The sequence below is a fragment of the Drosophila virilis genome, chromosome 4 (genome assembly GCF_030788295.1).
Source record: "Drosophila virilis strain 15010-1051.87 chromosome 4, Dvir_AGI_RSII-ME, whole genome shotgun sequence".
Taxonomy (NCBI): domain Eukaryota; kingdom Metazoa; phylum Arthropoda; class Insecta; order Diptera; family Drosophilidae; genus Drosophila; species Drosophila virilis.
The window spans coordinates 23,669,716-23,695,044 of record NC_091546.1 but is presented as its reverse complement, the minus strand read 5'-3'; the positions used below and the strand labels follow the sequence as shown (position 1 = coordinate 23,695,044).

Genomic DNA, 25,329 nt, shown 5'->3' with positions numbered 1-25,329 from the left:
ATTCTTTTTTTTTCTCTTGATAATTTCCATTCAAAAAGAGTAACTCACTTTTGTGGTAAGGAAATCTTTCATATTTCAGTTAGCTTAAAGTTTTTCTGGGATACCGAAAAACGCGCAGAGATTCGTTTACGATAGGAAATTAATCATTTTGATACTTTTGTGCGACCTTAAAGAGGTGCAAATAATTTAAACAGGTTTAACCACATTTAATTACGTAAAGCAAATTAATTTTTTATTGCTGCCAATGTAGATGCCATTGGTACATATTTTGGCAGACCGCGGTAGAAAATTAACTACATTGATTTGCGTGTATTTGGGTTTTTTTTTTATTTCCAATTGAGAGGACATTAAAAAGTGATGCTGCCAGCAAAACTAACCACAAATTGTTAAAACAACGGGAATGAATTCAGAAATAAATTTCACTTTTTACGCAGCCGTAAAATAGACATATTTAACATGAAAAAATATCGCGAACTCGGTATAGAAACAATTTTGAGTGTAAGTGCTCGATTGTGTTATAGCTGCTCAAATTAGTTATAGATCTTATCAAGATGTTCATTTGTTTAACATCAAGTCCATATTATTTGTCCAGAAAGTTGCATATATCGAGATTAAGTATCAAAATACATTTTTCACATCATTTTCTCTTTAGGGAGTGCTCACATATTCACGTCTTTTGACCCGACTAAATATGAAATGCCCTGTCTTATTTTTTTTTACAAGCTAAGAAACCAATATACTCGTTCTGACATAAGTATACAAATTCAGCTTAGAAAGAGCTGCACAGCTGGAGTCTACACGGACTCGGGAAAATGCTTTAGCTTAGGCTTAATGTACGAATAGCCATACTCAACTCGCCCATAACATATATATATATATGCATTGCTATATTGATTTACACATGGAAATCGCTTCACGTTGCGTGGTTTTCCGGTCCAAGTGGAGCATGGTGGGCAACTAAGCATTATGTGGGTTCCGCTCGTGGGGTGGGAGTAAGTGCTGCAATATGTATATGTCACACCACTCGAATGTTTGTTTAAGTATTGTGCACAACTCTGCGACTGCATATTGTGTGTCTGTATATGTATGTGTGTGTGTGTTTGTGTGTGTGCGAACGGCATGACGACGTGTCTGGGACTTCTGGCTTCTACACAGAAGCACAAGGAAAGGAGGTGAGTTGCAAGCTTTTGTAGCATACTTATACGGGTCAGAGCTGCCCGGCTCTTTGCCTGGCTGCTTGGCATCATGCTGTCACATCACAGATGTTTTTAGCACAAATACTACACACACATGCAAACACACACACACTAACACTTGCTTTATATGTATATGTATTTGCTTGTATATATTTCGCTAAATGTTGTTTGCCATTTGTAAAAGTTTCGCATTGAATAAAAGTTTTCGCTTTAAGCTGAAGCAAGGGCATAGACAATTTGTGTGTCTTGTCATGCCCTTACAAAAGGGTATTATAGTTTTGTCTTAAAATGTGGCAGGCATTGTATTGGGCATATATGGAAAATTATAAGTAAACAAGCATATGATGATTGTTTGATTATAAGAATAACATATTTAAAATCGATCGTTATTAATAAGTATTATTAAAATATTAATATTTATATAAAATAAAAATATTAATACTTACTGAATCGTATGTAAATTTGAAGTAAATACCCAAAGCACAGTATCGAGTTATTAGCTGATAGAAAGGGTTTAGGAATATTAGATCCGGCATGTGGAAAACAATATTAAGTCTGCTTCTGTATTTATCTAAATTATGTCACAAGTATTTTATATTAAGGTAATTTAATTTAATTAATACTTTTCAGAGAGTTTTTATGTAGTACTAACCGTTGCGACAGATAGCAATTGGAAAAAAGTTTCTTGAAACATTTAATTCTTACATAATTTATATATCAATATTTAATACAAGTCATTAGGTCATGTCAAAGAGATTTTATTAAAAGAAATCTTCATATAATTTCCTTCATTTCAAAGTATTTTAATGCATAGAAAGCGTATCTAGTCTTCGTTGTCTTTTGTTTTACTCTTCTGTTTAGTTTGCCAACTTTCACTTAATCATCATACGAAAATAATTCATTCTTTTTTTTTTTGGCTCGTACGAAAATAATTCTGGTTTTTGTCATTCGGAATGTAGCTGTCAGTAAGTCTGTGTTGGGATGCGTGATTCTTATCATTGTGATTACGTGGTGCTCTCTTTGTCATAAAAAAGCACAGTGAATGGGCGGTTATGTTGTTGGCTGGGGGGGAGGTAGGGGCAAATGGCATACATGATGGGCGCTCCATTGCTTCGCTCATCAACGCAGACAATTGCGCTCTGATTGTATCTGTGGTAAAGCGCACACACACAGTAACACACACACACACACACACACAGACAATAAAGTTTCTGCTGTGCTTGCTTTCAACACAAATACATTATACTTAGTGCCGTTGTTGTTGTTGTTGTTGTTGTTGTTCCTTGTGCTTTTCCATTCGTTGTCGCCATTGCGGTTTTTTTTTCCTGTTGGCCTTTGCTTTTGCTCTGCCGGCGCTCTGTTTGCCTTGCCTTGCCTTGCCTTTGCCTTTGCCTTTGAATCTTTGATATTGTGTGCGAATTAAACGAAATGGCTAATGAAAAGTTTAACAGTCAATAAATAAAAGAGGCAGCTCCACGAATAGCACATAGTGGGCGGTCGGTAGTTGTGGATAGAGCGTGCCTGTCTCAACTGATATATATATATATGTATATATATTTGTATATATATATATATATGCGTGTGTGCTTGTGTGTGCTGCTTCTGACTAACTTTTTATACGAATTCAATTCAAATTCAATTTGAAGTCAACTAGTTTTTCAATTAAACTCAAATTTAATATAATTTGAATACAATTATAGCTGCCTGTATATTATTGCTATATTCATATCTAATATTTTTTGTTTAATATAAGGAACTAAGCCATTATTTGATTTTAAATTGCAGACGGAAAGATTCTCTAATCGAATTTAATATGAGTTTATATTTTTCATAAGTTTTTCCTATTTCAATTATTATTTCTTAGAAACTTAAATTTTGAGCAAATTGAAATTTTTATAAATACATTTTATTTATTTATTTATTTATTTATTTATTAATGGTCGACAAAACGAGTGTCTTCCTCATTATTCAAAAGGTTGTACAATATAAGTATATTCTAAAAGCCTAGTTAAAGGATACAATTTTCTAAATAGCATCACCGACCGATGGAGGTGTTTTATTTGCCAGTCCGGCCAGCTGTGCCCCTTTTCACAGCTAATTTTGTCAGTGACGCTATTAGAGCCTACATCTAAGCAGAAGGTTGTAAGTAGGAAAAAAGTGATCTCAAGTGAAATTAAAAATAATCTTAATTTGCTAAATTAATAAAGAAAATACAATAAATAGGAAAAAAGAAAGTAAGAAAATTGTTAATAAAGTAAAGCAATGTAAGTTAGATAAAGAGTGTTAAGTGGATAGGACAAAGAGAAAAGTATTGGGAAATCACCGACACGGTGGGGGAAAATTTTTCAGCCTGTCCGGCTAGCTATGCCCCTGCTCATAGCTGGGAATGGTCAGCGACTTCCCGAAGGTATCCTGAAAGCAACGATTTTATTAGGGGTAGAGACAGTTCGGTAGAGAAAACGTGATGCAAACTATTATAATTTTTACATAGCACGCGAAAAGAATTGTGCATAGCGTAATCAGTTGTGCACGTAGATAGTAATAAGGGGCGATAATTTCTGGTTGGTCTAGCCGGAACAGAGAATTGAAGACGCCCTAGCAGAAAAGGAGAATCAATGTCGCCAATAATCAACTTATGTAGAAGGACAACACCGAGAATTGTCCTACGGTTGATTAACGACGGAAGGTTGAGAAGAAGCAGTCTGCTGGAGTAGGACGGCAACCGAAGATTAGGGTCCCAATTTAAACCTCGTAAGGCAAAAAGCAGAAATTGCTTCTGAACAGATTCAATACGATCCTGGCTGTTGATATACTGTGGAGACCAGATGCAAGAGCAGTATTCAAGGATAGGGCGAACAAGAGAGATGTACAGAAGTTTTGTTATAAAAGGATCGTTAAACTCTTTAGACCATCGTTTAATGAATCCAAGTACACCTTTTGCCTCATTAACAATGGTATCTATATGAAGATTGAAACAGAGTTTAGAATCAAAAATAACGCCTAGATCCTTAACTGTTAGTATACGTTGCAAAGGGATATTGTCGATTGTATAACTAACAAGATAAGGTGTAGTACGATTAAAAGTCATAAACATACACTTTGAACAATTTAGATGCAATTGATTGGCCGAACACCAAAGTTGCATAGCGTTCAAATCGTCTTGTAGACGAGAATGATGTAGGGGGTTAGTGTATGATAGAAAAAGTTTGACATCGTCCGCATACATGAGTACACGGGCATGTGATATAACAGAAGGAAGATCATTTATAAAAAGTGTAAAGAGTAAAGGTCCAAGATGACTACCTTGAGGAACACCAGAAGTAACGTGAACCCTTTTAGAGGTAGTCAACCTCAGTATTACTCTTTGGGTCCTACCTTTTAAATAAGAATTAATCCAAAGTAAAAGGGACAGAGGGAAACCTATTCGGTCAAGTTTAAAAAGTAAAATGTCATGGTGCACAGAGTCAAACGCCTTACTGAAGTCAGTGTAAATGACATCAGTTTGCATTTTCGAAAGGAAAGCATCATTTACCAAGGAAGTAAACTCAAGCAGATTGGTCGTAGTTGACCGATTCTTTACGAATCCATGTTGAACAGGGGAAACAACTGATTTGCAGAAATGCTGCAAATTCGAAGTGATTATTTTTTCAAATAATTTAGGAATAGCAGACAGTTTTGCAATGCCCCTGTAATTTTGTATATCAGACTTCCCACCTTTCTTGTGAAGAGGAATGATATAAGATTCTTTCCAAAGAGATGGAAAGACAGAAGTTTCAAGGGATAGATTAAAAAGCTTTAGCAATGGATAGAAAAGGGAAGAACTACACTCCTTGAGTAGACAACTAGGAATATTGTCCGGCCCAGGAGAGTAAGAAGAAGAAGAAGAACTTCTATTTTATTTTTAGTTTAGATTTTAATTAAAAATCATATTATTTTCTTTTTAATTATACTTTTATTCATTCATTTTTGATCAACCAAAGAACCCACATTCATTCCTTACCCCACTTCTTCTGTTAATGTTCCGTTTAACAAAACGGGGGAAAAACTGCTGACAAAACTGCAACACAAAAAAAAAAAATGAAAAAGAATTAAAAAGAAGACATGCAAAATTCGTGGCATTTTAAGCGCTGAAGCAGCCGCTTAGAGCCAAGTGTCAGAAACAATGGCACAAGGCAACCTCCACAGACAATGCCCAAAACCAACGACAACAACAACAACAAAACGGACTTACATAAGGAAGGAGCACGGAGCACAGGAACAGTCGGTAACAGGAACAGTCACAACGAGCTGACAAAACCGCAGGCAACAAGGAGCACAATTTAAAAACAACAGCTGCGCATTTTCCTTCTATAAACTGTAACAATAGAGAGGAGCAGATATGTAAAGCTCTAAGGCTACGATATACCCTGTATTCGCGATAAGAATACAGGAAGTCTTTACATCTCATTAATTACATTTTGGCAAATTACGTTCTTCCGGCGATAAGTATTTCGAAATCAAATAATTATGATTATTTTTTTGGAATAATTTTATTTGATACCCATGGGATGTAGCCACCCATGTGTTTGATCATAGTTACAGGGCATACCAAAATGAAACAGAAGGATCCCAAAGTGTAGGCGCGAATATGAGTAATAAATAACTTGGCTGCTACTTGAATGTTTTTTTTTTTATTCGCCTGTGCCTGACTTTGTTGTGGTTTCCTGTTGCCTTCTAACTGTTTACACTGGCCTCCTGGTGTTGCTGTCAATGCTTTGGCTCACGCTTCATTAACTTCTTGTTATTTAATACACTGTCCTTTCGAATTTCCGTTGCGTATTTTTTGGCCTGTTGTCACTCCATCAGTGGCTCCTTCTTCGTTTTGCGAGGAACGGGGCTGGGATAGGTCTATGGTAAAATATCTGCGGTTGAAATTGAAAAACAAGTTTGCCAGAAAATGTCAAAAAAGGGTTCTACAATAAATAAAGACCCTTAATATATTTTGGGCAGCTAACTTTTAAGCTGGCGTACTGTAAGTTGACACTACTTGGATGCTTTTGGGGAATTTAATCAATCTTAAGTCGGAAGGATGGGATTTTATTTTTATTTTATTTTTCCACGTGCGCTCAGCTATAAAATCGTTGGATATAAACGCGAGCTTAGTACATTTTTATTTAATATATTATTTTATATATTTTTATAATTTTGATATGTTGTTGAAATTATATAATTTATTCTTTTTACCTTTATGTATGATTAGATGTTAAGAGTTTCTATCGTTGGTATTTGAATTCAATTTAAACACATACTTTAAACAAATATTATTTGATTTAATAGAGTATATAAATGAGTATAGTTCTTTGCTAAATTTCTGCTAGCCCGGCGCAATATGAATTTCAAAAAAATGTGAGCAACAGTAAATTTATATTTTTTTTATATATATAAATTTATAAGAGTTGTTCATATTCAAAGCTTTAAATATTATAAGTTTCAATCGAAATATGAAAAAGGCTAAGGATTAAACAATATATGCCAGCATAAAAATGAAGAGAAGAAAAATTCTCATTGTTATATTTTAATCTCGAATTGGTATTTTTAAATTTGTTGCTGTTGACGCAAACCGCTAGAAATATGTATTATATGTATAAATATGTATATATAATATATGTACGTCCAACAGCTTCCGTTATACAATACTTTGGGTTAACAGGCGCATTGTTGTTGGTAATACTTTTTTTGTAGATTGCTTGCGGGCGTGGCTGTTGTGTGGGCCATGTTTATATTTTTTGTTTCCTTTTATTTGTATTTGTTTTTGTTGTTAATATTATTGTTGTTGTTGCACGCACAAAGGCAAACAACAAAGGATACACAGCCACAACATCATGTTGTAAGCCCTGTCAGCTGGCGCATACGTGTATGTCGCTGGCGTCCTTGTGCAAGAGTTTCCACATTTCCCTAGTCCCGTGCCAGTGCCCCTATCGCCCTTTCCCCCTCATGCTCCATTACTTGCTTACGCTTGCGCGTGTGTTATTTTAACAGCAATTTTAATGAAGCGCAAAACCGTTGAAATACAATTTGTAAAGCAAAGCAAAAAACTCAGCGATGGCAGAAAAAATAATATACAAGAAAATCCCAGAAGAAAAGTCTACTCAAAACTCGACAAAATGCTGGTAAACAGTTTTTTTTTTCTTTTTTTTTTTTGGCAATCGGTGAGTTTACTTTTAACCATGTCCCCGCTGCCAACATCCAAATGAAAATGGCCTACAAAATGTACTTGTTTTCGCCTGTTGTTGTTTTTTGAGCATCTTTTGTTCGCGCATTTGGTGCGAGTTAATTAAAAAGGGTTTTCGAATGTGCCCGCACTAAGAGCCTTTACATATTTTAATATATTAACAATGTGGGTGCGCCCACAAACAGAAGTTATGTGTGGAAAAGCAGCAAAGTTAACAACTGTAACATAAAGCTTATGACGACGACGACGGAAGTCCTAATTGTCAGGCTCTGATAATATTTTTGTAATGCGATGTTATCTTAAGGTGTTTATGCTTGGCCGTACGACGTACTTACCGTAAAAGATTTCAAATATGTTCGCATTGAAACAACATTTTTATTATTTGCATAATTTAAAAATAAATGCATTAAACAATAATACAAATATTTAACATAAATTTAAATAATACGAATATAAAATATAATAATAGATATGATTACCAAACTGAGGTTTAATAATTCAAGAATTCCATTATTCAAGAATAAAATTTTAATCAAATAAAATATATCCTAAGCAAATTCCACATATAGAGATTGTTCGTCAATTTTCAATCAATATATTTGCTTGTAAAAGCCTTAAATATAAATCATATTAATAAATAAATGTTCAGTTAACAGTTAACAATAGTCTTGTAAAAAAGCTGGCTAAAAAGCTTTAAATAATCTTATAACGTATACGCACAGGCATATTGTACACTTGTTTGTCAAAATCAAAGAGAATGTCTAAATTAAAAATAAAGAAAAAATACACAAACAACACCTGGTACACTATGCTAGGTTCCATCACAATATTTCATGCTGTTCGCTGTCAAGTTTATTACCTGTTGGCAGCATTGCGACAACGTCATGTTTTTTATACCCTGCACACATAAAGTGGATGAAAAAGAGACATCATAAATTTATGAGAGTGTGTGTGAGCACATGATGACAATAACTACTTAGTAACATAAATCCAGGGAGCATTTAGACATTATAGAATCGAACAAAAAAAATGACATGCATTTTTATTGCACTCGAATTTAAATGACTACTCTTAAGTAATTGTTTGTGCGGCAGCTGTTTATTGATTTAAATTTAAAAAAATCAATTTTTAAATTTATAAAAATAATAATAAAATAATAATAATATCAAAATCAATAAGGCCAACTACACATCCGGAAGATTTTAAACATGAGTTAGGAACTAAACTTAAAATGTGGATTATTCAATTTTATATAGGGTATCTGCTAATCGCAGACTCTAGACTAAAGCGCTCTCTTGTTCATATTGCTAAGTGTCTGAAATTCAAAAAGATGGTTAATAGTACGTGTGCCTTGAGCGCTCCTAGCATAGAGTCATGTTGCTGCTGTTGCACGATGCCTGCTGCATGACGCTGCGTTGTTTGCCTTGTTTGCTTTATGTTTGCTTTGTGTTGTTTGCTTTTGCCAGCGTCTGGTGCTGCGCGGCTGCCTATGCAAATATTTGCAACAGTTAATAGCCAAGAGCGCTGCAATGCCAACTCATCAGCAGGCTGGGCGTCTAGCCTGCTGGCCCACGGCATTGCCCAAATGGCAGAAACGGCAGTAGGCGTGGTGCTGCCCACACCGACATCCACACGCAACCACCAATGCAGAATGCGTCCTTCACTTTCGCTTTGTTCACATTTCCGCATCCGTCAAATGGCGCGTGCATTTGCGACATGTGTAAACAGCTACAAAGGCTGAACAACTACAACAACTGCAACAACTACAACAAAAGCAACCACAACAACAAAGAGAAAAACTCATAGAATGCATCGCTGCATTTTGCGTTTACATTTCCCAGTAGCATCAGAATTCGTCAGCATCGTGTCGCTATCTACTTTCTAGTTGCACTTACTTAGTGCCACATCGTTGTGCCACATTTCTATACCCTACCCACTTCGAGTATATGCATTTTGTGGCCACGTGCGGCAAGCACAAACAGAATTATATATACTTAAACGCTTTATAAATGTACATATATTTGCTTTTTTGCTGCTCAAATATTCCAAAGTAACGCCTTTCACTTTTTATTGTAATGTCTAGAGCATTCAATCTTCAGCCCGCCTCATTTTAAGCCCTTTTTTACTTGTTGGAAATTTTGAGTAAATTTTCACGCGAATTGCTTGCATAAATCGATAATGTTAAAATTGACATTGAGATGCGAAATCTCAAAAAAAGTATGTTAAACATGGAATTTTTAGTAAATCCAATGTTGAGCTGAAAATCTATAGAAGATGAATATGTTATGAAAATCATAAAAAAAAATTTACGTTAAACAATAGCAAAAACATTTAAATAATGTGCTTAATTGGAAGACAGATTTGGGAAAATTACTTTTAAGAAAATAACTTTGCTTTAATTTATTGTAGTTCGTTAATTTTATTGCTCATGCTCTGAAGGTTGATTTCGAACCATTTAATAATACAACAAATTAAAGTTATTTACGAATTATTTGAGTCCGAAAAATATTTTGTACTTATTTTTGCCTTTTTATCTATTATGTTCTATTATTCTGTCCATTTATCAGAATTAGGTCATCGTGCCATAAAATGGCGCATTAGCTGTAAAAGTGTAAAAACTGCTTAACTGTGGTTAAAAGCGAGTGACATATGCTGTTGGGAGTTTGTTAATAGGGTGGGTTGTTGGGGCGGTTGTTGCACCCAATGCTGACACACACAGCTGCCACATTGATAGGCACTTTATATATATTGGGTTAAGTGCGATGCACTTATGACTACAAACACACACACAAAGACACACACACACACACACACGGGCATGTTTTAGAGTGTGTGTCTAAAATGTAATTCTGCGCTAATGCGCACTTGAACCACATTTCTGTGTGCTTTTTTGGGTCAACCAAATCCCACAAGTGCCTGTCAAAACTAAAATAAATCAAAATAAATTTAAAAAAAAAATGGCCTAAAGTGATCCAAAAAGGCAGTTAGCAAAGGGAATTTACAAAGATATAGTTTATAGATAACTAGAATCAACATATCTTTAAAGTTGATCTATGAATTAAGTCGGTTATTTTGTTGAGATACACACTAATACGCCTGCATCTAGTAATGTTGCGATTGCAGTTCATTTATATATTCAAAAAATTCAATTTTTTTATAAAATATATACTATCAAACGTCTTTCGTTGTAACTCTATTTATATTTAAAATAACATACTTTAAAATAAATAATTCAAAATAGTTTGAGAACAATAATCTGATCCTAAGAATGCATATTATGAAATTATAATGCATCCTAGCTTATATTATATTATGTTTTGTAAATTTACTTAAAAAAATATAATAATTTTTAAATTTTGCTTGTCTCCAGTATGTTTGTTGTTTTCAAATCAAGAAAAAATCTTGGCATCAGACGACAGAAAGAAAATCAATAATACATTCTATGCAAAGGTCAACTGGTTTTCTTGAACCGAATTTTGTTTCAAATAAAATTTGCCAAAACGTAAATTAGTTATGCAATAATAAATATTTCGAGAAAAAGTTGATGGCAGAAGCAAATTATTATGAATATTTTTTTTCATGCTCTGCCAAATAAAAAATGAAAGAAAACCATAAAAAAACATGATGATGCGACTTAAGATGTCAGAGATGATGATGGGGAAAATGTCTTGATCTGCGTAACTTACACAGCTAATCCCCGTGGGTGGTGGTTTCTGCTGGGCTGTCTAAGCCTTTGTTAAGACAAGTATTCGCTGCTATCGCTGTGTGCTCTTTGTGTTTGCTTTCTTTTTTATCTGCAGCGCATCCCTGGCCATTTGACGCTTAATGATCAAAGTCGGGCAGTTGTCCCTCTTTTATATTATTTTATTTTTATACTTGCTCACAATGTTGAAAGAGTATATTGGTTTCTCCTTCTATCCGTATAAGCCCAGTATCTTGATGATGCCTCTGAAGAGACTTACAATTTAGCAGCTATACTAGCAAAATTTAGAATAAATATTGGATGATACTCTTATAAAGATCCATGTAATATTAATATTATTTTATATAAAAATTATTATAATTATTTATATCCCTGTTATTATTATTATTATTAGTATTATTGTTTTTATTATTATAATTATTATTATTATTATTTTTATTATTATCATTATCATCATTATTATTAATATTATTACTATTGTTATTACGGACTGTGAATGAGTATTAAGTGGTCGTATATAGCCTATTGCAACATTTTAAAATGCGTTTGTTGTTGCTTGGCAGGTGCCAGCTGATGGTAGCTTAGTGAGGCCAATTTCTATGTAGTTTTTTTTGCAGTGTGCCGCAGCTTCGTTAGGTGCTCGCCATTGGCTCATTTAGACCTTTTGGCAGAGCCATAACAACGTAATCGAGTGTATACAATGCGATAAAGTCGAATTGTTGGCATTTAATGTCAGTCTTAAAGGCAGCTCCAACAACAACATCAAAAGTAAAAAAATGTTCCGGCAAATTGGCCAACTTTGCGTTTTTTTTTCGTAATTCTGCTCGTCCTTTGGCTGCCCTTGCAGCCACGCCCGCTGCCTGCCGCCACCCCTGCTCGTCCCCTTTCGTTTAATGAAGTGCCAAATGCTAAGTTATAGTTGCGGTCCATAGGCATCATAATTGTAATTGGCCCTATATGCAGTCGCACGTGTTCGTGGCATGGAACGCTGAGATATAGCATGGCGCATAACCATGAAATTTTATCACCGATGACTTGTAAATGATGAAAAGGGTATATAAGACTAGCTACTCTAACTTTGCATGTCCAATAACTGCCTACATTTTGATAATAATTAATTTAATCAAATGTATTAACCATGAAATTATTATAAATTAAATTAACCTTGAATCTGATCTAAGTCAAAGTTGGACGTGTATATAAAGCTTAAATATTTATAGGGAAATTTGTTTAGAAACACAATATATATATATAAACTAACTAAAAATTGTTTTCCTGCTTAGATTATTGTCAAGAATAAATTAAATAATATAACTCTTTTATTTTTAAAAATTAAAATAATATTATTTTACGATCAGTGAAAGTAAGCGAAAGTAAAGCCAAAAATGAATTGAATAAACTCCTATTATAATCTTAATATACTTTGTTTACTTTAAACATCTAATATATTCAAAAGCTCAAAACTTATTATTTAAATTTTCAGATAATAATCTGAGTATTATCAAATTCCGATACCCAGTTATATATCTAATTGCATTTATAATATTGACTAGGAATAGCTTCAACTATTTCAAACATTGCAATAATTGGCAATAGGTTAATTGGGCTAATGTATGAAACAGAGTCATAAAATAAGCAAACAAGTCAGTTGGAAATTCAGTTTTTTGTACAACAAAAGTGGTATCTTTTGGTCATGCACTCGGCCAATGTCGTGTTTTACCATTTTGTCTTTCCCACCGGATTTGACACATTTAGTGCGCATTAAGCGTGGTTTTCTGCAAGAAAAAAAACTGGTTTTCAATTATGCTTTGTGCTCGAGTCCTTTTGGCTGGCCACGGCAAAGCCGTAACGCTCTGTCGTACCTGTGCACTCGGCTCATTGCGCACGGCTGCGCTTTTGGCAGTTCCAAAGGCAGTGCTTCTTGCCACGCCTCGCCCGCCAGCCCTTTTTTTTTGCTTACCATTTGGAAACGTTAACAATTTTTGTAGTTCGCATTGTTGGATTTTTATTTTTTAGTTTTTAATATGTATTTATATTTGAATATGCATGAAATTGGCATTGTGAAAATCAATTTAAATGGCTGCCATGAAAATAATATCGTATACGACATGTGTGCCCGGGCATTTTGTGTGTAGGTATGGGGGAGGGGTGAAATTGGGTTATTGAAAATATATTGCATTTTGCATTGGCGGGGTATTAAGGGTTGCCAATGTTCAAACGGCATAAAAACTACCGAAGTGGAATTAAAAAATACATTAGAATGTTACACTTGACGTGAAGATACCCCGTAAACAGGTCTTAAGTAAATTTTATTTTATATATTTACAGAATACCCTGAGTTTTTAATGATATATAGTTGAAGACCAAAAATAAGTACATAATATTTGAAATACAATGTAAAGCCTTAACAAATTTAAAATTGTCTGGTATAAAAGAATCTATAAAACAAGCTATCTCTTTCTCAGAGTAATTAATTATAATTAATTATAGATGCTGCTTTAGTGTATTTGTTACATAGATTCAACCTAGTTCATGCTGCTCTTTGCAAGCATCTTAATATGTACAGGGTATGTGTCCGTGTTTGTTTTTTATAAGCTTTGCTTAAATATAAATTCCTTTTTTCTGCACAACAATAAACAATCAAGTCAAATCTTGTGTAAATCTCTTTTCCAATTATTAGTTTTACTTTTAAATATTCTTACAAAGAAAATCACTGAAATTCAGTCAACTTTTCAAGCACCTGCCAGTTATCTGGTAAACAAATCAAATAACTCGAAAGCACTTTGCCATTGCGTATAAATTTTATTCTGGCCAAACAAAATACAATTTGCTGCCGTTATATAAAAATAAGTGAAAAGACAAATTTTAAATAAATTGCAAACAAATGGTCTGATTCAATTTCAAAAACAACAACAACAACTACAACTGCAACTATAAGAGGCAAATAAAATAAGCTGCAACTTTGCAGTGACCGCAAAACACTTGACATGCTCAGCTGCTGTCCAATATAAATGCAGCAACTTTGGACGGACATCCGAAGAGAAAGGATGAAAAGCAGCTCAGTCTGTGTGTGTGTGTGTGTGTGTGTGTAAGCTTACCGCGCCGGTGTGATACTGTGTGTTGCCGATGTGACGATAAAACAACTGGGCAAATCAGCCCGCATATAGAAAATGACAATAAATATTCTACATGGAAGCTTTTTATACCCTGTACATGCAACAACAATGCCAGAGGGTATACTTTTTAATATGACGACTAGATTCCCACTCTCTTTGCCCCTTTAGTTCTCTTGTAAATATTGTACAATTTCTAAATAAATGTACAATTTATTAAAGCATAACATACATTTTTGAAAATCGCATAGAAATGCACTACCATATGGTATTTTTGTGAGAAAGTCTGCAAATTGTGTACCGTGTATCCCATAAGATAGTATTCAACATTCAAAGGAAATCAATATGGAAATATGATTAAATACGATCTCTTTAAATTATTGTGAAAGGGATAAAATCGACGATCATTGTTAAAAGTACATACAATTATTTTCAAATATATTTCAGTATTTTTTTTTTTATGGTTAGTAAAAATAGATCAAATGGAAAATACACAGCAATCCAATTGACGAGTAAATGTGCGCGTTAAGCTTAGAGAAAATCAATTTCCAATTTGCCGGACTAAATTGACCAGTTTTCCACGACGGAAATGCATTTAGGAGTTTTTCTGTGGCACCTTCACAATGACGCTCTTGACTTCCGTGTAGTTGGAGAGCGCGTATTCGCCGTTCTCACGTCCATGACCGGACATCTTGTAGCCACCGAAGGGAGCCTGAGCCGCAAGGGCGTTGTAGGTGTTGACCCAGACGGTTCCGGCGCGCAGACCGCCCACAATATAGTTGGCCTTGTCCAGATCCTTGGTAAAGACGGCTGCGGCCAGGCCGTATTCGGAGTTATTGGCACGCTCGATGACTTCGTCAAGTTTCTTGAAGCGGATAAGTTGCTGTACGGGACCAAAGATCTCCTCGCGTGCAATGGTCATGTTATCCTGGACATCGGCAAAGACCGTGGGCTGCACAAAGTAGCCGGGCAGACCCTGGGGTCGGTTACCGCCGGCCACCAGCTTGGCGCCCTGCTGTTTGCCAGTCTGTATGAGACCCAGAATCTTTTCCATTTGCTCCTGATTGACCTGCGGGCCCTGTTCGGTGCTCAAGTCGAAGGGATTGCCCACGGTGCGCTTCTTGGCACGCTCCGCACTGCGCTCTACAAACTCGTCGTAGATCTTGTCCTCGACAAAGGTGCGTGAGCCGGCACAACAGCACTGACCCATATTGAAGAAGAGTCCAAAATGCGCCGTCTCCACGGCATAGTCCAAGTCCGAGTCGGCCAGAATAATGTTGGGCGATTTGCCGCCCAGCTCGAGGGTAACACGCTTCAGATTGGTGTTGCCCGAGGCCAGCTGAATCAGCTTGCCCACGTCTGTGGAGCCCGTGAAGGCGACCTTATCGACATCACTGTGATTGGCCAAAGCGGCGCCAGCGTCACCAAAACCGGGCACCACATTCACAACACCCTCGGGGAAGCCAGCTTCCTTGATCAGCTGTGCGATGTACAGGGCCGTAAGACTGGTTTGCTCAGCGGGCTTCAGCACAATTGTGTTGCCGGTGGCTAAGGCGGGTCCCAGTTTCCAGGCCATCATTAAAATTGGGAAGTTCCAGGGTATAATCTGGCCGCAAACGCCGACAGGCTCGTGGCGTGTGTAGGTGAAGAAATCACCGTCCATGGGAATCGTTTTGCCATGATTCTTGTCCGCCCAGCCAGCAAAGTAGCGCAGATTCTTAATGGCCGTGGGCAAATCCACATTGTAGGCCATGCTGTAGGGCTTGCCATTGTCCAGGGTTTCCAGACTCTAAATGAAAATATAGGCAAGGTGATTAGAAAGGCAGCGCAGTTTCTTAACGTCCAGCACTTACAGCTAGATAGACCTGGTCACGCTCAATCAGATCAGCGAGGCGGTAGAGCAGGCGACCACGATCCGAAGCATCCATGCGACGCCAGGGCGAGCCCAATCTGTGGCATAAAAAGCAACAATATGCAATGATTAGATTAGTTAGCTAATGCATTTAATTAAATACACTCACTTGAATGCCTGGCGCGCTGCCTTGACAGCTATGTCAATGTCCTCCTTGCCGCCGGCTTGAATCTCGGCAATTTTCTGTTCGGTGGTTGGATTGATGGTGCCAAAGGTTTTACCTGTTTTGCTCTTGTGCCACTCATTGTTGATGAACAGCTGCAGGAAATGAGGAAAATTATTATTAGTTGCCAAATGCTTTTCCTTAGATTCTGTGGACACAAAGTCATTAGGTTTTATGCCTTATACCCTTTGTAAATACGTAAAAAATGGTATAATAATTTGTTGCAATTGTTTGCAACAAGCTAAGGAACACATATCCCCATGAAATGTTTATATTTTTAATTGGCATGAAAAAGTGAGTAAACAATTCTTCCATTTCCTAAAAATCCAAAAATAGTAGATTTTATTAACCTGGAATTTATTTTCAAATTATGTTTTTATTTTTTAAGTATTGTTCACCTTCACGCACTCCCCTCGTTAATACATAAATACATTTTGGTGTTAAAATTGCAGGAAGAGTATTTTTATAGGCAATGTGTAGCTTTTGTTAGGGTATCTGTTCGGCAGTCCCAATCGTTGTTTGATAAGCCTTTCCCTGTTTTGCACACAATTTAATAAGCACTTGATGTATACCTCTTGTTGTTGCCTGAACAGTAATTAACCGCAAATACCTGATTATCCGATATGTTGTAATTTAGCTAATATCTAATTAGCAGACTTGCGCCATATCTATGCAATATATATGACCCAGCCATGCATATGTATGCATGCGTGCATATCATACCCAATCACATAAACACATTTATATATAAACGTCAGGCTCTCGAGCTTGCCCATTTGTTTACCAATCAAACTCATCATGAGTTGGCATATTGAAACATCAAGAAAACTTTCCGCCAGACAAGCCCAGCTACTGGAATTGTGGAATGACACGTGCGTGGGAACTGTCTAGGTAGCTCCGATTAGCTAGTTAGCGGTACCACCAAAAATATCAGCATTAGCAATAGCTTCTTATCTATATGCCCTTGCAAAAAACTTAATAATTTAAGTCACGAAATAATTAACGCATTCATAGACTCTGATGCCATGAGGCTTAGAAGCGGCATATATTACATATATATATATACATATTTGTATTTCAATTTTTGCGAAATATGTAGATTTTTTTTTTTTTTTTTTTTGGAACCAAGTTTCGACTGGTTTAACTTGAGAAAAAACAACTCTCCTGTACAGTAAGTCGCGACTGGCTTTGGGCAGGGTATTATGTAAAACATCATTTTACTTTATGTAAAATCTTTATCGGCAAACAACACTTTAGTTCGCGTGGAGGGAAGAATCAAACATGCAATTATTAGTTTCATTATTTTTATATATATGGGGTTTATTTAATGATAACGAAAAGTGCATTATAGTATTAAAATAGATTAATTGACAGGTACATTCAATGCATATATAAAGTGTCTTATCAGTGAGCTTTATAGGTAGAAGTTCATAAATGTAGAACAGCACTTCATGATGTACAAACATTTCAACTGCAACTATTTGTTTATGTATGAATTTATTCATGGAAGAATAACAGAAAAGCATGTTTGTTCATATAAAATTTATGTTTGCATTGTTTGCATGAAACTCAATTTGGATTTGAGCACAATTTGTATGCAGACAAATTTGTATGAAACAAAAGCTAAGCAAATTTGAACAATTCAACAAAGCAACAGCGTTTGATAAAGAGAGAAGGCGCTGCTCTGTTGACGCTGCTGCAAAGAGAGCCGACGTGTGATATAACGAGAGAGTGAACAAGCAACAACAATAACAACAGCCGGGTGTAAATAATAAAAACTTTTTTTTCGCTGCTGTGCTTTAGCCTATTCGCCGGTCTGCGTATGCTCCCGTTTGTCGTCCGGTTATTTTCCTATCGTTGTATGGCAGGCATGCATACATCTGTATATGTACATACATACAAATATTTATCTTGTTGAACATTTGAGCGCCTGTATCCAGTTAATTCCAACCACTGTTATAAGAAATCAACTCAATTTGGCTCCTTTGTTATTGCTACTTTGTTATTGCGACTTGCACTACTCGCAAACTTTCTGTACGTGTGTGTTTTTTCTAAGTAGTGGCACATGTGCATACATATGTATGCATACATATGCTGAAAGCTAAAGGGCAGCTGCGCTGTCAAGGTCAATCAAAAGAGACGGCGAAAACTTGCAGCGCTCTTTATAAAATATAATCAAGATTGGCATCAATGTACGTACGTAGGAATATATATAAATATTATCTGGCTGATTTGATAACATTATAATTACATATACCTTAATATATATGTACATATAATATATGTGTATGTGTATATACTTACGCCAGTGTAGAGCACATCTGGAGTTGTCTGTGGCTGTGGCATTGCCGAGTAGGCAGCAGCAGCTGCCAAATTTTTGCATTCTGCACGCAACAATGCGCTCTTCCTTAGAACCCGCAACATTATGTATTATATATTATTATTGGAATTTACAAAGCACAAGAGACAGCAGCTTTCGCACAAATCTGGAAGAAGACGCGTGTTAGTTGTGCGGCGGTCGATTTAGAACTGAACGACTGGCGCCGCGGCGCTTAAGGCGAAAACTACGATGAATATTTTAAGAGACAGCGCGCCGCTCACACAAATCGACGGCTCTCTTCCGCTTATCAAATGAAAACACATACATACATACAGACGCTTGTGAGCGCATTAGAGCAAATGTTGAAGAGCAATATGAAAACAGCTGCTGATCAGCAAATTTATGCTCAATTGTCACTCAAAAACTTTGAGCAGCGCTTGCTGGCATACATTGAGTGATTATTATGGCAGACATGTGCTGCAAACAAAAACAAAACATGTAATTTAGACAAAATTCAACATAAAAATATGTACGTAAAAATAAATGTATCTATATATATCATCCATTTGTATTTGCAATTGAATTGTTGACTCTTTGCGTTGGCCGGCAGCGACAACGCCTTCAAATAATTTGTCAACTGGGATAACAAAGCTGTTTGCAAATTGAATGCAGGGAGAACGGGCGTATTCAAGAGCTATGGCAGTGTGAGTGAGACAGATCGCACTAAGGGGAATGCTAAGAGAAGCTCTTTACAGTTGTTGCAAGATAACAATAGCAAAACAAATGGACAACCATAAATAAAATTAGGATTTTTGTAAGCTACAAATTGGGGAAAATATTAGAAATAATTTGTTTAGAGTTTATAGAATATTTAATAGATATTACTTAAGAAGCTTTCATTTGCGTTAAAGCTTCTTTTAAACTAAAATCAGTTGCTCCAAAAACATCCGAAGTTTAATATGTATTCCATCTAAAAAAAATTGTATTTAAAAATAATGAAGAAATTTATTTATAATTGAATCAGATGAAATTACCAACTAATGTGTAAATAGATTGCTTGAAGCATAAAAGATTGTGAAAAGTGTGACCAGGCCTATAACTAATTAACATCACACATTTATGACACATACGCAGCGTAGCCCAAATCAGGGCTCGCAAAGGCAATCACAAAAACTAATTTGATGCCAACATAAATGAAAGAAAGTTTTTGTGGTGTACGCCAACTTGTGTTTATCCTTATATTTTCATCTTTTTGGAGTCTGTCCACTTGTCGATAGCCGACCGTTGTGTCATGGTCAATTACCATAATCAAACGGCCTCGATAAACTTTAATGGCAATTGTTGTGCGTCGGTTGGCATTTGTTGGTGCTACTTATTGCCATTGCTGTTGCCGCCAGCTCTTAACAGTGGCACGAAATATTTAATTTATCCAATACAAACAATTTGACATCAAGACTATATGCACATATGGAGGGTGGGGCGCAGAACGCAGGATGTCAGCGAGTTTAATGCGAGCTGGGCGGGCTTATTTACGGGGCCAGTTTCACATGTCCTCGGTTATAAATGTGAAATTAAATTTAAAATAAATTGTTGGAAATTACGTTAATTGAATTTGATTATATCTTGCGAGAGTCGGAAATTCAATTCGATTACTGACGGATGCGGCGACATTGTGGCACGCAGTATCCAGGTGGAGATTGACTGATTGAAAAGAATTTATGTGTAGGATATTTGCATGAATTTCAGCAGTATGCACTACATACCTTCTATATAGAATGGAAGGATATAGAATTTATGCTTTTTTTTTTTTAAACAAATGACCTTTCTCTAAGTAAAGTTTCAGCTAATTTATCTTTAATACGGTTTTTCGAATTTATATAACTAAAAAGTTATATGTAGGGCAGCAAAAGGTATTTGTATGCGCATTGAAAGAATCTATGTTTAATATGTGGCAAAACAAAAAAAAAAAAAAGGATAAGAAAAAGAAAACAGTGAAAAAGGTCAGCAGAAAAGTCGAAATGTATGCAAATGGCTTATAGCTGGATTTACTTACACTTAGCTCGTCCTTGTGCTTTACCATCCTGTGCGTTTTTTTTTATAACTCACTTTTTAGAAGAGAAACCCAAACCGAACCGAATTGTGTTTGGTAGAATTTTTTGTGGTTCGATTTAATGGCTTTAGCAAAAGGGTCAAGCAAACACAGAGACAGGCACACACACACACACACACGCGCGCGCACAGTGTGACAGAGAGTTATGGCAATGGTAATTTATAAAGTTATTATGGCAGTTTGCAGGGGCCAACAGGGCGTATGCGTAGTGCAGCTAATTTCTATGCAAATCCATTTAAATTCATCTGCTTCTCTTCTTGCCACTCGTTGCAGATATGAAACCTATAAGGCAACGCTCAAGAAAATACCCGCAACGCGCCTCTCACGTCTGACCGAAGCCTTGGCCAATTATGATCCGGTGCTCAACGAGTATTTCTTCGATCGCCATCCCGGAGTCTTTACGCAAATACTCAATTATTACAGGTAAGGCAAGCAAATAAAAACTAATTAAATATTTATTATAATTAAGTTTTACCATTTAATGAACCCTTTTAACGCATGTGCATGCAGTGATTCTTTAAACTCCTTTCTATTTTTGTTTACTCCTTGATAATAGATTCCAATTTCTATTGAATTTAAAATATAATTTTTGGCAAGATCTGTGTCCACTTTATACTATCTGTCTATCTGTTTGTATGCCAAAATGAAAGGGCGCAGATGTGACACGATAGACTTTTGGTTTAATTGTTGCCTCTTCGGATATCTAAGCCAAAGTTCTGCAAAATGTTGTCATAAAATCACAATCAATAAGAAACCTTTCAAATTTTTCATTTAAAACTGCCAACTTTTCAACTTTGCCTCAGAACAAATGATTACATCTCTTCAGCTATAGCTACCTTGGGAGCAATTTAATTAGTATATTAGCCGGCGTAATTAATCTTTGGCTATTCTTTCATGTTACCTTAGACACAAAAAAAAAAATGAGCAAGCTTCAATTTTAATTATGTACCTTAAGCCAAATACATGCAGTCATAAATCTCTCGCTTTTTGTCGGTAAAGTTTATCATAATTTTGGCACTTTTTTGTTAAAAAGCCAGCGCTAAGATAAATTGAAAGTTAGCTAGGTTTTCTATCTCGCTTTCTTGATAATTCAACTTACTCAAGATTGATGACAGGGTTTTTACCCGCCGTTCCCTCGCACTGCACCCCACCTGCAGCAAAAGCAAATAAAGTTGTTGAAAGTAACTTAGCCTCATTACCATCTATCTTCTTTGCTATACATATATATAAGCATGCATATATATATATATATATATATAGATCTAAGGGATATGTCAACAACTGGGGTGACTAGCCAGAGGCGCATTGGCAAACAGTTTTTCCAACTCAATTAACTGCAACTCGGCAAAATACCATCGAAGGAGCAACAACAAAGCGTTGCACTCCGTGCAAAAATAGAAGCAACAAAATTAAAATCCCTTACTCAAACATGCATATATAAATATTTATATATATAGACCACGGTTGAGCAATCGAATTATGTACACGCCAGAAGCTTTTTGCAATTTATAAACCAATTTACGTATTTTTCTTCCTTCTTTCCGCAAAGTGGAACTAAGTCACAAGCAAAATTGTGCTTAGAAATGAATATTGCAAATAGAACCAAAGTTAGTAGATGTTCAAATTTAACATACTTTACATACTTTACATAGCCATTAAATCTCGATTTGACCTTTAGCTATAGTCTACATTTAAATTGTATTCATTTGTGCAAATGAGAATTTGTTGCCTTTCTATGCGCTTCTGATGCATACAGTTATTTATATAAAACTCCATCTTTAAAAATGATTTAACCAACTTGAAACACAAAGTCTTCCTTTTTTTAAATGACCATAAACCATAATGAGAGATCTTTCTAAACTACAAAGTTTTGTGCGGAATACCATTTGGCTTGATTTCATTTAATTAAATAATCTAAAATTGCATATTCAATTATATTTCAATATGATATATAGAGTAGCTAAATGGAGATGCTTTATAAAGTATGACAAGCTCTTTCAATCGCGCTATCCATTTAATTAAAAAGGTGCACTGCAGTCTGACAGATCACATAGTTTGCCGGGGTGGGCCGTATATGGGCATACGTAAAATGGGCGTGCCTGAAGGATGATGCGATGCGCATAATAAAACCCGCAATGTCCGCATGTCCACCCGCATTCATAATGGCCTTGAGCATACGCTTGGGCCGTAGCTCGGTTTTTAGCTTAATTTTTTTTCTTTCCCTCTTTTTTTGTTTTTATTTTTTGTTTTGTTTGGCATTCACCGTTCAACATTCGGGGCACGAAATGATTTGGAGCTGGCAAAAAGCATCGCAACAAAAGGTTGCAAAGAAAAGTTGCATAAAATATGCACAAAAAGGACAGTCTGGATGCACATGTGGCGGACACATGCCGCATATGGCCGTCAGCCAGAGCATGCAAAAAATATAAAATAAAACAAGGCGAGGCGAGGCAAGGCGAGGCAAGAGCTACGATTACTTTTATTTCGAATAGTCGCTGCACTCGGTCCACTCGGCCAACAACGGCTGTCCAGTAGCTGATATGGTATTACAAGTTGGCCAGTAGCTGCGGACAAGCGCCTGTCCTTGGTTGCCCGCCAGCCCCGCCATTATTCATCATGCCTCACGCACGTGCAACCATTTGCAGCAATTTGCACACGAAAAACAAAAGGGCTTCTTTTTTTTTCTTTGTTTTTGTTGCACCTGCAGAGGTCATAATGAAACAATTGGGGGAGGATACATATGAGGTTCTCAGCCATGAATTTACCCGAGATATGGATATGCATGGGATATGCAAAAGTTTCGCTATTCCCTCAAGATTTTTTATTGAATATTTTGAATTAGAATTAGTTCGAATATTAACTGTAATGCTTATTTTTAATCAGAATTTGGTCTTTAATATTCTGAAATATATTGTAATATTCATTTATTTTCAGAACTGGTAAGCTGCATTATCCGACAGACGTCTGTGGCCCACTGTTTGAGGAGGAGCTAGAGTTTTGGGGACTCGATTCGAATCAGGTAGAACCATGCTGCTGGTCAACTTATAGCATACATCGCGATACGCAAGTGAGTAGCCGAGCCAAATGCCAAGGAATAGATCTTTAAACAATCAAGAGCTGCCTATTATATTGCAGAACACCTTAGCTATATTAGATAAACTAGATATTGAAAATGAGAAACCCACGGAGGAGCAAATAGCACGTCTGTTTGGCTTCGAGGAGGCTTTAAGCAACGGCGAGCTTAACTGTTGGCAACGTCTAAAGCCCAAAATTTGGGCCATGTTCGATGAGCCGTCGAGCTCAACGGGCGCCAAGGTGAAGCTAAAGAAGAATGACCGATACATATAACTATAATAACTATATTATGTTTGCAGTTTGTTGCTGGCATGTCGGTATTCTTTATATTTGTTTCTGTGATATCATTCTGCCTGAAAACCCATCCCGGTTTTCGCGTGGACCTGCCCACCAGCTACAGCGCCGGCCTGCCTGCGTCTGGCCATGATCCGCTGGCGCCGCCCATACCTCAGCAGCCGGTGCAACAGTCCCAGTCGCAGCCGCATCATCATTCGCAGCAGCAGCAGCAGTATCAATACCATCAACATAGCATAACGCCACCTAGTGGCAGCATTGGTCCCACATTTCGTGTCACGAACTACACGAGCTACAGCAGCGGCAACTTGAGCGCTGCACAGGCCACGCCCATTGCCACCATAAAGGGCCAACAGCAACGGCAGCGTCTGAAACGTGACCTAAACACGAGCAGCCTGAACGAGTTCCTTGAGGATAAGCTACTCGGTCAGAATGGACGCAGACAGCACGGCTGGATCGAGACCTACGGCCAGCCGCACAAGGCCTTCTTCTATGTGGAGCTCGTATGCAATGTTTGGTTCTTCATCGAGGTTGTCATCAGGCTAATTGTGTGTACACTTCGACCCTATATATGTATATATATATTTATATACTCCCAACTCTCGCCAGGTTTCACCCAATCTGTGGCAGTTCATTAAGTCTCCCGTTAACATTATCGACTTTACGGCCACGTTGAGCTTCTATACGGATGTCATGCAGCGCATGGGCGAATATACGGGCCTGCTGGAGGCATTTTCCATAGTGCGCATAATGCGTCTCTTTAAGCTGACACGTCACTCGCCAGGACTACGCATCCTTATACACACGTTCAAGGCTTCGGCCAAGGAATTGACTCTGCTCGTGTTCTTCCTCGTTCTCGGCATCGTCTTCTTTGCCAGTTTGGCCTATTATGCGGAAAAATTACAGGTAAGTTCTGCAGCTAGCAAAATGTTCTGCATAGCCGAGAAATAGTTCGATGTGGATATAATTTAAAGTTTCGCTATTAATTTTAGAGTATTTATTTCTCTGCTCAAAAAATGTTCTTTAATATCCAGACAGAAGTTATATATCCCTAGTATTAAAAATTCACACATTTTTATTGAATTTTTCACGTGTCTGCTCTGCCTCTTATAGGGGATTTTCCTTGGTGTATTGTACTGTTGTTTTACAGAATCCAATGCCCTCAAATGTATACTACATAATTGTGTTTTAACATTGTTTGTGGCGAGAATTCGCTTGATACGTTTATTGGT

At 36.6% G+C, this 25,329-nt stretch overlaps 2 protein-coding genes across 10 annotated transcripts in view; one reads left to right on the top strand and one right to left on the bottom strand.

Annotated features, from left to right (window-relative positions):
- Shawl (Shaw-like) overlaps nt 1–25,329 on the top strand; it is a 103,649-nt gene that overhangs the window by 30,655 nt on the left and 47,665 nt on the right. For all 9 annotated transcript variants that reach the window (XR_004304510.2, XR_011416645.1, XR_004304509.2 and 6 more), the window contains 5 exons: nt 21,002–21,151; nt 23,663–23,795; nt 23,864–24,043; nt 24,103–24,645; nt 24,707–25,003. Coding sequence is in view for 2 of the 9 variants with exons in the window: in XM_032437974.2 (XP_032293865.1) it covers nt 21,002–21,151; nt 23,663–23,795; nt 23,864–24,043; nt 24,103–24,645; nt 24,707–25,003 (1,303 nt within the window). In the remaining 7 variants the exon portion in view is untranslated. The remainder of the gene's footprint in view (nt 1–21,001; nt 21,152–23,662; nt 23,796–23,863; nt 24,044–24,102; nt 24,646–24,706; nt 25,004–25,329) is intronic.
- Nucleotides 14,631–18,821, bottom strand: Aldh (Aldehyde dehydrogenase). The gene is made up of 4 exons (XM_002057840.4): nt 18,603–18,821; nt 16,245–16,393; nt 16,077–16,173; nt 14,631–16,012 (listed from the first exon to the last, which is right to left on the bottom strand). The coding sequence occupies exons 1-4, from the start codon at nt 18,720–18,722 to the stop codon at nt 14,819–14,821; spliced, it is 1,560 nt and encodes a 519-aa protein (XP_002057876.1). The 5' UTR covers nt 18,723–18,821; the 3' UTR covers nt 14,631–14,818.

What these genes read in the sequence shown, in the direction of transcription:
- Aldh (XM_002057840.4), bottom strand. Translation starts at nt 18,722, where the DNA reads ATGTTGCGGGTTCTAAGGAAGAGCGCATTGTTGCGTGCAGAATGCAAA. An exon ending in CAGATGTGCTCTACACTGGC is followed by an intron (nt 16,394 to 18,602) that starts GTAAGTATATAC and finishes CATTTCCTGCAG; the next exon opens with CTGTTCATCAACAATGAGTG. An exon ending in GCAGCGCGCCAGGCATTCAA is followed by an intron (nt 16,174 to 16,244) that starts GTGAGTGTATTT and finishes TTTATGCCACAG; the next exon opens with ATTGGGCTCGCCCTGGCGTC.